This window comes from Xenopus laevis, chromosome 1L, assembly GCF_017654675.1.
Source record: "Xenopus laevis strain J_2021 chromosome 1L, Xenopus_laevis_v10.1, whole genome shotgun sequence".
Taxonomy (NCBI): Eukaryota; Metazoa; Chordata; class Amphibia; order Anura; family Pipidae; genus Xenopus; species Xenopus laevis.
In genome coordinates, this window is record NC_054371.1 from 59,872,692 (window position 1) to 59,885,530 (window position 12,839).

General features: G+C 35.4%; 1 protein-coding gene across 2 annotated transcripts in view; it reads left to right on the top strand.

Moving 5' to 3' along the window:
- Positions 1 to 12,839, top strand: part of LOC108699406 (lipopolysaccharide-responsive and beige-like anchor protein) — a 392,949-nt gene that overhangs the window by 62,675 nt on the left and 317,435 nt on the right. For both annotated transcript variants that reach the window (XM_041589518.1, XM_018231478.2), the window contains exons 20-25: positions 1,377 to 1,500; positions 1,638 to 1,830; positions 7,071 to 8,066; positions 8,797 to 8,948; positions 10,820 to 10,973; positions 12,437 to 12,617. In XM_041589518.1, the coding sequence (XP_041445452.1) occupies positions 1,377 to 1,500; positions 1,638 to 1,830; positions 7,071 to 8,066; positions 8,797 to 8,948; positions 10,820 to 10,973; positions 12,437 to 12,617 (1,800 nt within the window). The remainder of the gene's footprint in view (positions 1 to 1,376; positions 1,501 to 1,637; positions 1,831 to 7,070; positions 8,067 to 8,796; positions 8,949 to 10,819; positions 10,974 to 12,436; positions 12,618 to 12,839) is intronic.

Sequence of the window (12,839 nt, forward strand, 5' to 3'; positions counted from 1 at the left end):
ATTTATATTATCCTTATTTTGGTTGCAGTATCCCAATCTCAGCCCAACATACTTTTTACCCCATTCGTTTGGTGGAGTGCTTAGTCAGTATTTCTTAAATACATTTCTGGAATCCATTGAGACATGGTTTGTACGTAAGCGTGAGTAAAAGCAATAAAAGTATTCTGAAATAAACCAGAAGATATCATTGTTTTGTTGCATACACATGTAAAAGTCTATTAAAAGAGAGAGAGAAGGCAAAGCAGTTTTTCCAGAGATTCAAAAAGAAAACTGAATTCAGCTCCAAAACGTTAATAGTGGATTTTTGTTGGATCACATATTCACTATTTGGGATTCGGCCGAATCGGAATCCTAATTTGCATATCCAAATAAGGGGCAGGAAAGGAAAAAGTGGAAAAAAAATTTTTTTTGTGATAAAGTCATGTGATTTCCCTACACGCCCCTCATTTACATATGCAAATTAGGATTCGGTTCAGCCAGGCACAAGGATTTGGCTAAATCTGAATCCTGCTACAAAAAGGCAGAATCCCGAACCGAATCCTGCATTCGGTGCAACCCTATCCTAAGTATATATATATAATATATATTATGTTGAATGTTCCTTCTCTTGGGATTTAAGCACGTTTTTAATGTTCTGAATCCCATTGACACCAGCACCAACTGAGTCTCTGCAGGGTAAAATGATAGTATTTACCCTGTGTGCTCTTTCCAGTCTATAGCACATTTTCCATGTTGTGCAATTCTTTTTTTGTTTTAACTCCAGTAAAGGAAAATTCCCAACATACCTGTTAGTTTGTGACTATTTATATGATATACAACTTGTAAAATAAAAGGCTGATATATTGAAAATTTCAACTTCCCTTTAGAATATTCTAAACATTGGTAGTATGATGCAGTGTGGTGAGTATAGACTTCAAGCAGATCAGTGGCATATCTACTATTGCCTGGGCGCAGTAACTGCGCCTGGGCCCCACTGCTAGACGCATGAACTTTAAGAATCACTACCACCATCAAGATGTTTTAGGCGTGGGTCTGATCGCTTCCTCTGCACCTCCAGTACTTATGCCACTGAAGGAGATGCTGAATAATGTTAAACCACACTAAAAAGAAGAAGAACTTTGTATGCCTTAAAGGGAAAAAGCAGTCGTGATTTTCCCCTCTTATGTTTGTACTGTATGGTTTAATGTTGCTTTGAAGTAATAGTGCTTAGAATATATACACCCCCATTACAAAGCCAATAAAGTTAGAGACTTGGTTCAATAAGTTGAACAAACAATTTAAAATTTTCATTATTTTTAGATTAATGGAATTTTCCTAGGGGGCTCACAGACATTTGCACTATAAAATATTTATTACTCCCAAATGTTTTCTTCTAGTGATACTGAAAGTTATAGCGTCTCTCTTGCGGAACTCTCCTCAGTGCTCCGAAGTCATGGAAGTAAAAAGAATGTTTCTTTCAGACATGATAAAGCTCTTTAATAACAGCCGGGAAAATCGAAGGTGAGTTCTGTTTTTTTTTTGGGGGGGGGGAATAAAATGAATTAGGCAGGACAGAGCTTTGTGTGTAAGTTTATTTTCACACTTGCACTTTCCTTTTAATTTATTTTCTTTTTTGCACTTTTTTTTTTTTTTTACAGGAGCTTGCTACAGTGCTCTGTCTGGCAGGAGTGGATGCTGTCCCTCTGCTACTTTAACCCTAAGAGCACAGAGGAGCAGAAAATTACCGAGATGGTGTACGCCATTTTTCGAATTCTTCTTTATCATGCAGTGAAATACGAGTGGGGAGGTTGGCGTGTTTGGGTGGACACAATCTCAATCACTCATTCAAAGGTAACCATTTCATGGACAATCGATAAAAGAAGCTTTATAAATCTAATTTACATATAAGCACGTTAATCTTGATGTGTTTTTTTTCCTGTATAACGTAGAATCTGCTCTGGTTGGATTTTTTTTAGGAACATAAAACATAAAATATTTTTTTTTATATAGTTTTACAAATTCTCATACCCAAGCCCAGTTTTAGGGCAGAGCAGAGAGGAACCTCCTTGACAGAAAGTCAGCAGTGAAAGTTCCAATGACATAAATGCTTGTTATTGATGTCCAGGCTGTGGCAATCACTTCTTTTGACTATTAGATAAGTCCGTGTACCACCAACAGCCGAAAGCTATCTTCATGGGGAGGCATTTCAGGAAGTCACAGTATAACACGTGGCAGGAGCCAAAAAAAAAACGTATTTCCCTTTCTCCATTTGGGGCCCCTAGCTTACTTAACTGATTAAGCACAATCTAGCTTAGCCCAGTTGTTCTATTCACTCTTCATGTTTAAAGGGAGAGTGTTATTGGCCTAGAACATTAATGTATTCTCTAATGTACCACAAGGTGGCAGACATGTGCTTCACAAGTTAGCTCTTCCTTTGCCTTTCAGTATGTGAATTAACGATCACTGTTACCTTTACATTTCAATATGCAGCAATTTTAAATAGTGTGGTATGTAGTCCGTTTTACACTAGAATGTTTAGTTTCCTATTAAGTGCAAACACTGTAATGTAGGAAAATACAATTAGTGATGTATACAAATGCTTTCTTCATTGGAATTAATAATTTTCTTTAGGAACAGGAAAACGCATAAATATAGCAGCAGTACTTTCTCCTCCTCCCGCAGAATAAGCCAGATGTACAGTTTTCATTAGTTTTGTAATTAAACTTGCAATTAACTCCTTATTTTAAGATTCCTGTAGCCCGTGGCTGGCAATGTAAAACACCTTTCTTTGATAAAAAAAAAAAAGCCAGTGTTACAAAATTGGAACGGCTTTGCAGTGCTACATATCAAGATACGTGCGTCTGCTATAAAAAGCCAAAGAAACTCAATTGCAATTTTATTGTCCGGTTTGATAGATTTCCTGCCACCTTTGTAGCAGTGTAGCTGTTTGTCAATGTAGCCCTCTCCTCCCACAGCTGCACCGCACTTTATAAGCTGCAACTGCTTCACCAGCATAATTGCACTACTCTAGTTATTTTTCTCAAAAGAATTCAATAATACCACCTCCTGCCTCTCTTGTATGCTGAGCTGAACTGCAGCGTATTATTCAGTATCTCTGCATCCATTATATTTCTTCCTGTTTTCACTGTATACTTGAATTAATACTAACCCCTTATACCTTAACCTTATTCAGCCACCTCCCCCAGCAGTTAAAATCGAGATCCGATTTTTTTATTCAATTAATATGCATGGCCTTGGGAACATAATTCAGAAATATTTATACATGTCCTTGCCCTAGTATTACTAACGTTAAAGGAGCAGTAACCCCCTCTCCGGCATTAGTTCAATGAACAGGGTTTGTGCTGAACATACTTTTTGCCTATTTTTAAAAATCCTACAAAATGAATGGTTTGTTCTTGATTTAAATGGGGACCTTGAAGCTATGTTTGGTTCTTGTGAGGTAGATAAGATTAGATAGATACCAAAGCACAGAATCTCCTTGCATAATGGATTTCTGTTTATCCATAATGAAAGAACATGTCAATCTAAGCAACTTTCCAAACCATGAATATTTTTTAGTGAATTTATATTGAAAGATTTGATTACAATTACATTTTATTTCATTATGCAGAAAACTGTGTTTGGACAAACATCCCATTTAACCAGTATATGATGCATATGTGGATCACACAAGAGCACGTTGATTTAATACGTTTAGTAGTCTTTTGGGGGATCAGTAACAAAATGGCGCAGTTGTGTATCTGCTTCACTGAAGCTTTTATGTCTGACGTTTTAAAAGAGCACAGAGAGTTAACGGATTTAAATGCAGTTTGTGGAATGCAGCAGTATTTAAATTGTTTAGCGTGGAGTCACAAAATTGCTGAAAATGTTCCAGCAGTGGGTTAAGGTTGGGAAGTTAAGCGAGTTATCATTACACAAGCATCTGCAAAGCTTTGACTAGCTCAATTATTTCCATTCCTCTTAAGCCAGATGCATCTGCGGTGTGAAACAAAATACTATGTTGTAAAACCTGGAGATTTCTCATGTAGAATTCAGATAGACCTCTGATCCTCGCTAACATTATCTTATTCTTTTTAATATATTTTTTCAGGCATACCCTGGCTCCTTGCTTGTAGGGAAATTAAGGGAGGAATCAAAGCAAACATTAAAAGACTGTCTGTTTCTGTTTTTGTGTATGTTTTACTCATTACCCCTTCCCCCATTATTTAATTTTATATATGCTTAATCTATGGTTCTCCTCATCCCAGAACTGCATTTTAAAGCTGAGCAGATAAAGAATGTAGCCAACATATGCTTTAATTATCTTTTCTTTATGCTCCCCACTGATTTCAAGAGTCCAACAAAAGAAACGACACGTGATAAAACTCATTTTTTAAAGTGTGCGTGGGTTCGATACAGCACCATATGCCTGTTTATAAACTTCTCCTGTTTTATTAATTGGCATGCACCTTTCTTCATTTAAGTAAAGCGTGTTCTTCCACCTTTGCCTTCTGTCTGCAAATTCTTGACCTTGTGCTGTATATCAGTAAGGAGTGGGGTTTCTAGTCACTACTAATTTCCGTCTATTTGAAACTGACTTATTACACCAACAGTGGAAATTTGATCCAAAGAAAGCCTGTAACAACCTTTAAAATGCAGCTCTAGCATTATACTTTTTTCTTAAACTGCTTTGCACAAGTATTCAGAATCCTAAAGGCCTGAGGCTCTCCAGATAAAGAGCCTTTCTGTAATCTGAAGCACCATACCTTAAGGCTAACATAAACATTTAATGAAGATGTCCACCCAAAAAGTGTTTTAGTTTAACTTTATGCCAAAAATAAAAACATTCTAAGCAACTCTCCAATATGTTACAATATTGAAAGGTCTTTGAAAATGTAATTTCTTTTGAAATCAGTATCAGTCTGGCATTTTATATGCCCTGCATTGCTGGTTCTCCCTTCCAAAACAGTGTAGCAGAAGCTGGCTGATTAACAGACCTGGAGGAGAACTGAATTCTGCTACTGAAACCAGTTCATGTATTTTGGAAAGTTGCGTACAATTCACTTTCATTATGCAAACTGTCCACCTTTAAGAAATCTTATAGGATTTTTTTGCCATCAACATGAAGAAAAGCAAATTCGTCAAAAATAAATAGATTTTGTTTTTAGTAGTATACTATAAGAAATAATATGGCTATATTTCAGTGCATTGTAGGGATAGAGGCACAGTTTTGAAATGCCTTGCAAATGGAGTTAATTACTCTAAAGCAACAGTTACTTGTACAGATACAGTAGTTTCAAAGATTCATTGAATTCAGTGCACGCTCACACCTTACAGGAGCATGCTAGCGCTGCAAAGTGACATTGGGTCGCTCCTTGTTACATGTGTGGCGTGTTTCACTCCATGTTTTTCTTTGACACGTAAAATGCCAAAACTTTCCTTAATTGGATATCATCTGAGATAACAGAATTGGTAGGGTTATGACAATGGTATCCATCTGTTGTTAGAATACACAAGCCAACATTATTTTGGGTAAAAGTCATGTGCCAAAAGCCAACTGATTTAAATACACTATAATGGGAAATTATTTTGAAGCTGTTTCTGCAGTTTCATCTGTGATATTTAAATAAGAGTATAAAAAAAAATATCAGAAATAGATGACTATATATGTTAATTGATATGTAAATTAATACATTGTTAAAGATACGTAATGTTATGTTAAAGTAAGCGAAAACTAAATCACATTGTTTTTAGTGTACGGTCAATGAAACGGACACCTTATGTAAGAGAATTCTGCGGGAAAAAAGTTAACCAGATAACGATGTCTCTTTAAATGTCATGCGTTCATATATTTCGCATTATTGACCCTTTAAATGTTAACCTGCATTTTTACCCCATTCATTTATCCACCATCTGTAATTTATAACCAAATAACTGCAGCACAATGAATGATTGCTATTCATTGACTTTTAACATGTAGAGGTGCTTTCCAAACTGTGTACTCTTATGGATTAACCATCCAATCATTGGAAAGATTAATGGCTATTCTTTTAGCTAGCTAATTTAGGACAAAATCTAGTAATTAATTGCAGATTATCAACTCTTCCATTAGAAATGCAAATAGAAGCATGGCAACGGCTAAATTGACTAGGCAAAAGATGACTGGTTGGTGCCTCTGTTTGAGGTTTTATACTTGAAATAAAGTATTTGTTTGCTTCATAATCTCTGGCATGTTTGTTTGGCTTTATCTGTGCCCACGACAGACAGTGGTACAGTAAAAGCAATACTACTTTTTAAGTACATCATTTCTGTTAACACCATCTTCTGTACTGTGTTTACTCCACAATTTTTTCTATGCTCCTTGGAACACTTGGGTGGATATTTAACAAAGGGTACATGGATCTACATTCTTTTATTTTAATTAGACCACCAATGTGTGCTATGCTATCAAAACTGCATTAACTGTTCTAGAGGGCATCTAACAAAAATGGCAGACTCTTCAACTTCCTTAAGGATCTTTACAGCAAATGCTTTTTAAGGGAACAAAAATATACAGTTAAAAGATGACATGATGCAGTTACACTTCCTCCCTCCAAAACCTTCTAAAAATCCTTAGATCCTTAAACCTTGAATTATGTGGTAGTTGAGAATGTTTCTTCTGCTGGATTGCGGTTCCCTGTTTATCAGAGGACCTGTAAATAATATTACCCCCCCCATATTTCCCAATTTTTGCCAGTTTTGCAGCTTCTCACAATTTTTCCTTACTATTTCCCTGCTTTATCTGTATCTCCACTAAATCTACCTTTATAGTTATATACCAAACTAGGGTTTAGGCTTAGGTCACACGGATACATTTTATGTAATTTAAATTCAATTTGTTATTGTGAACTTTATGTATAAACATAACTATGTTGTGTTTACTTTTTGAGTGCTGTTGTGCATACAAATGCTTTAATGTCTTGCAATTGATGATACTGTATGGTTAAAATATTATTTGGTGAACTTGATGGTACCACAAGTGAAATTGCTAATCATGATAATTTATTATATAATTAGAGATTTAATTGTAATATATTTTATGCTCTTTACAGGTTACTTTTGAGATGCACAAAGAAAGTTTGGCGCTGGTTTTTAATGAATACCAGGACAGAGATGGTGAAATATGTCCTAGTCCTTCAAGCCCAATAAGAACAGTTGCTGGAATCAGCGCAGACTTAGAGTCCAGGACTAATAGTCCACCTTTGGAAATCACAGAAGCTGTAAGCACTTCTACTTCTACAGAAAATGCTATGACTGAGAGTACAGCAGACCTTGAAGTTACACCATCCAGTGAGATTATTAGCTCACCAAAAACAGAACAAATGGAACCAGATGAAAGTGACGATTATGTTGAGGTTACCCTTGATCCAAATATGTCTGATGCAGAAGAGAGTGAAGCAAAAGAAGGATCCTCTAATGTTGAAGCAACTGTGCCTTCAGTTTTGCCTGAAGATTGTGAGGAAGCCACCTTATCTCTTGATACCAACTCCTGTGATTTTGTACCAATAGAGTGCACCGATGACAAAGAGGACAGTTCTGATATGCTGGAAAGTAAAATGGATGTGGACAGTTCTGCTGCTGTGTTGGACAATTTAGGGTCTGCAGCAGACCGCATAATGCCAACGGCATCAGAAAATTCTGCTGTATCAGATAAATTATCAGCACTGGCAAAAAATGGAGCAGATAGCAATGAGGTTATTTCTGAATTGGTGGAAAATAAAGGAGATAGACTTCCTGCTGTAGATCCTCAGCACCAGAACATTGATGGACAAAGTAATTCTTATTCTGAGAATGCCACTTCTGATATTTCAGAGGCAGGTCCCAATTTAAAAGAAGAAACTCATAATTTGGATACAGATGAAGCAGTGGGAGATAATACCATTCCAAAGGAAAGTGAAATAAAAACAAATGCATTTGCTGCTTCTCAGGTTTCTGAAAGAAAAATAGCAAAGCTTGATGTTTCTAGCATTGCTTCAGATACTGAAAACCTGGATTACAGGCGCAGTGTGAGCCATGATGCTGACCAGACCACAGGAGCCGTACCTGAGGTAATGAGGTCTATCCTTTGCTATTGTAGTTATGCAGATGTTGTGAAGGCAGAGTATGTCTTTTTAATTATAGATGCATCTAAATAGTATAAATATTTAATTAGGTGTGTTGAGGCTAAATACCCAAGGTATTTAAGTGGCACATCATAGTTTACCACATCTAGATGCATTGTCAAATAGAGTAAACACATTGTGTGAGGTCTAATAATGGCATTGTAAGTTACTACTTAACATCATTCGTGATTATAATAGATGAATTAGCCTTACATATGAATTGTTTTATTTTGTATTCATATTCCTCATGGTCAGACAATAATATAGTATGGCAGAGTTTATTGTGTGTGAGAGGGATGGCACAGAAGTTTTCTTCTCTGCTTATTAACACATCTGCCCACAGACAACTGTACAGTTTTTTTTTGTTTGTGGCATTCTTATAAATATGAAGAGGAAACATTAAATTTAGCTTATTAAATGGGAAATGCTTAACTTCAACTCTAGCCACTGACATCTGAATGGTATTTTTCCATAATTTGTAAAATGGCAAAGGAGATAACTCAAGGTTTGTATGTCCCACTCTACAGTGTGGGTTGCATAAGCAAATTTGGCATTATTTTCCATACTGTTGTTGAGCGAAGCTATTGGATGGGATATATATCCTGTAATAGTTGCTAATCTTAATATTTTTCCCCCTGAAATTTTGTGTATTAAATTTTCTTTTATATTTTGTAAGATAACGAGACAGCCTGCTGGAGCAGATAGCCAAAGAAGAGATTCTAGAAGCACAATGTTTCGTATTCCTGAATTCAGGTGGTCAACTATGCATCAGCGGTTGCTCACAGACCTTCTGTTTTCAATAGAAACAGATATACAGATGTGGCGAAGGTTAGTTTCCCGCTATCCATCTACTGAAGGCCATTGCTCCATTAGTTATATGTACCAGTCTAGGTCAAGGCTCGAAAACCTCAATTGATATCTAACCTTGTAACAATTTTTTCCACAAAGCAGAGCTTTTAGTTGACAGTTTCTTTCCATGGTTTTAGCAAGGATTCTAGGAAGCAGAGGCATTGTTACAATTTTGAAAGAGTCTGAAATCATTGCACCAGATTATGAAATTTTACAGTTTTTTGCACATTTCCAAGAGCATGAAATAATTTCTGTTTGTGTTAAAGGTTTGGGAATTTAAAAGATAAAAACATAAACTTTTCTAAATTATGATTGTGAATTATGAAATTATGATGCATACTATACCATTTTGGCTTTTTTATAGAGATGCACCGAATCCAGGATTCGGTTCGGGATTAGGCCTTTTTCAGCAGGATTCGGATTCGGCCAAATCCTTCTGCTCGGCCGAACCGAATCTGAATCCTAATTTGCATATGCAAATTAGGGACGGGGAGGGAAATTGCGTGACCTTTTGTCAGTAAACAAGGAAGTAAAAAATGTTTTCCTCTTCCCACCCCTAATTTGCATATGCAAATTAGGGTTCGGATTCGGTTTGGTATTCGGCCTAATTCTTCACAAAGGATTCGGGGGTTCAGCCGAATCCAAAAAAATGGATTCGGTGCATCCTTACTTTTTTAATCTGAAGTTTTTGTACTTTTTTCCACACCTGACTCCCGTCTACACAAACAATTTTTTTTTTTTTTAAAGCGGAACCAATACTAAAATTAAAAAAAGCTTAAGCATGTTTATAAAATGCAGATTTTCTAAACTACTTTTGTTTCTCTGTGTCTCACGAACATTTTAGACAGTCTTGCAGAAATCTTATGTGAAGAAAGTGAAACTAATTTATTTATAAAATCTGTAAGAAAAAAAAATCCATTGTGATATTCTATTGGAAAATATAATTTTTTTGAAGGTGAAGTGCCCCTTTAGTTCTTGCAGTAATATAAATATTTAATTTATGTATATATTTTTTTATCCACCTGCAAGGGACACACTAGGGGGCAGATTTACTAAGCTCGAGTGAATAGTTCGAATCCAAAAAAATTGGTCAAATTCGATCGAATGGAACGATTCGAAGTAAAAATTGTTCGACCATTCAATAATCGAAGTACTGTCTCTTTAAAAAAATCCTTCGACTCAATACTTCACCAAATAAAAGCTACCGAATTGAATGTTAGCCTATGGGGACATTGTACATAGGTTTTGGGCACTTTTTATGATCGAATAAAAATCATTCGATCGATCGCTTGAAATCCTTCGAATCGTTCGATTAGAACAATTTTATCATTCGATCAAATGATTTTTATTCGATTGTTCGATCGAACATTTTGCGCTAAAATCCTTCGAATTTGATATTCGAATTTGAAGGATTTTACTTCGAGGGTCAAATTCAAGGGTTTTTTAACCCTCGAAATTCGACCCTTGATAAATCTGCCCCTAGAAGTGTCTGATAGATTACTAACTACCCAATTTCAGTGCGAAACAGGAATTAACATTTTTGCAGCAGAAAAAAATGTTAAGGAAGCAAACTAATAAAAAAATTTATATTCCAAAAACTTTCAATAATAAATAAAATATTTTGGTCAAAAAGGATTTGTAACGATCCTAAACAGCTTAGTGGGTTTTTTTTTAAAGTAATAATTATGTTACCCTTTTTAAAAATAATTTCATGATCTGTGCCCCAGTCATACAGTTAAGCACTGGATATTAGATATGTATTCCTATAGAATGTTATTGAGAGAATGTTTATTTCCTTAATGTAGTAATGTGAGATTCAGTAACAATACACATTTTTTTTCCTCTTACAGCCATTCTACCAAGACTATAATGGACTTTGTAAATAGCAACGATAATGTTATTTTTGTCCACAACACTATCCACCTGATTTCTCAAATAACCGACAACATGATCATGGCTTGTGGTGGTATATTGCCATTACTTTCTGCTGCAACTTCAGCTACAGTAAGACTATTTTGCCATGGTTATTACATTTGAGTATCTACACTTGTTTTAGACAGGAAGACCACAGAACACAGTGTCACAAACATTTGTGAATGTTTTATCTTTACTGGTAGTTGTAAAGATGTGTTTATCTGGAATTAAAGTTTTGCCCTACTAATATTTTATGTATGAACTATTTTTTGTTTATGCTGATTGTTGCGCACTATGTTAGGAAATAGGAGAAATGAAGGTGTTGAAGAATGGTATGGCCAAACAGAGTAAAATGAAATCCAGCTCCATTAGTTGAGTCCAATATATTTGTTTGTGTGTGATCCTTATGAAATAAAGACATTGCTGATGCCAGGATAAACCTCTAGAAACAAGATTTTTTTCAGGCTTCCACTCCATAAACAGAGGGGCCTAAATATATTTCATTTATTTGGAGAATTGCCAGCAAAAGTGTATTATTTTATGTTTGTTCCTTACTTAATCTTTGTTCCGATAAGCATGTAGATCTGTTTACTATGTCTTAAGAGTCAGAAAGCATCAAAGGATGTTGTCTACTTGAACTTTCTTATTTGAATTAGTTGTGCTTATTGTTAATATAAAAATGTAGATCTAGAGGTATAAAAAGTTGTTCCTTCCAGAGCTGTGGAGTTTTAGCAATTTTAGATTTTTTGAGTGGCAAAAACGTACCGTCTCCGACTCCTAAAATGTAATGATTTGGAAATACAGAATGTTACAATGTCCCTTTTCACAAATAATAGTCATAATAAAGTACTTTTCTGCTGTATGAATAAAGCCCAGTGTATAGATTTTTCACTAGTGTGATGCCCAGCTGAACTACTATAACCTTTTTATTTCCATTTTTTGTCTTTTGTTTAAACTTAAGGTTTAAGGAATAGTTGTAATTTCTTTAATAAATAAAAAAAAAAGCCACAATGACATAGGCTTAGTTATAGATTTAACCCAAACTAGAAAGGTATCCTCATTCATGTCAGCTTCCTAGCCAGTAGTTCTTTGTTTTGTTCCCAAAAGCAGACACTATCTTCATATAGCCTTAAAATTGCTGAGCTTTGGCTGTGATAAAATACCTTGTATATGTTGTTCTTTCAACATGGAAAATACATTAGTATATTAAAAACAGAGGAGTTGGAGTCAGAGGTACTATAAACTGAGGAGATGAAGTCGAAGGATATATGTACACACTCCACAGCCCTGGTTCTTTCTAGTTCTTGCATTGTATTCATATTAGGTATAGATATATTTAGAGATATAATAATAATTATAATAATTAAAAATAATAATATCTCGGATATATTTAATACTTGATTTTGTAAAGTGTGCCCTTCCAAAGTGACTGCTAGTCTTCCAGAAGTTTTTATCTTGATAAATAGACTTCATTTAGGGTCATTGTTAATAATTATTTTTATATTTTTCACCCACTTTTTTGCTAATGAATACAATACAATATGTTGTTTCAGCACGAACTAGAACATATCGAGCCAACGCAAGGCCTATCAATAGAGGCATCTGTTTCATTTCTACAACGAGCTATTGGCCTAGTCGATGTTCTTGTTTTTGCAAGTTCTTTGGGCTTTGCAGATATCGAAGCAGAAAAGAACATGTCTTCTGGTGGAATACTAAGGCAGTGTCTTCGATTGGGTGAGTTTTTATTGCCATTAGCATAAATTGAAATTGAATGCAGAGGCACTTCACCTTCAGGGTTTTTGAACCCATCATTGTATAGTCTGGTGCTTCAATGTGAAGATTCATCCTGCTCCCTGTGAGCACACTTGACATTGCAGCTATTCTTAACATCACTGCAGCAGTTTTGCTGCACTCAAAAGCGTTATCTTAAATGTGTCCCTGCAATGGCAAGCAAAC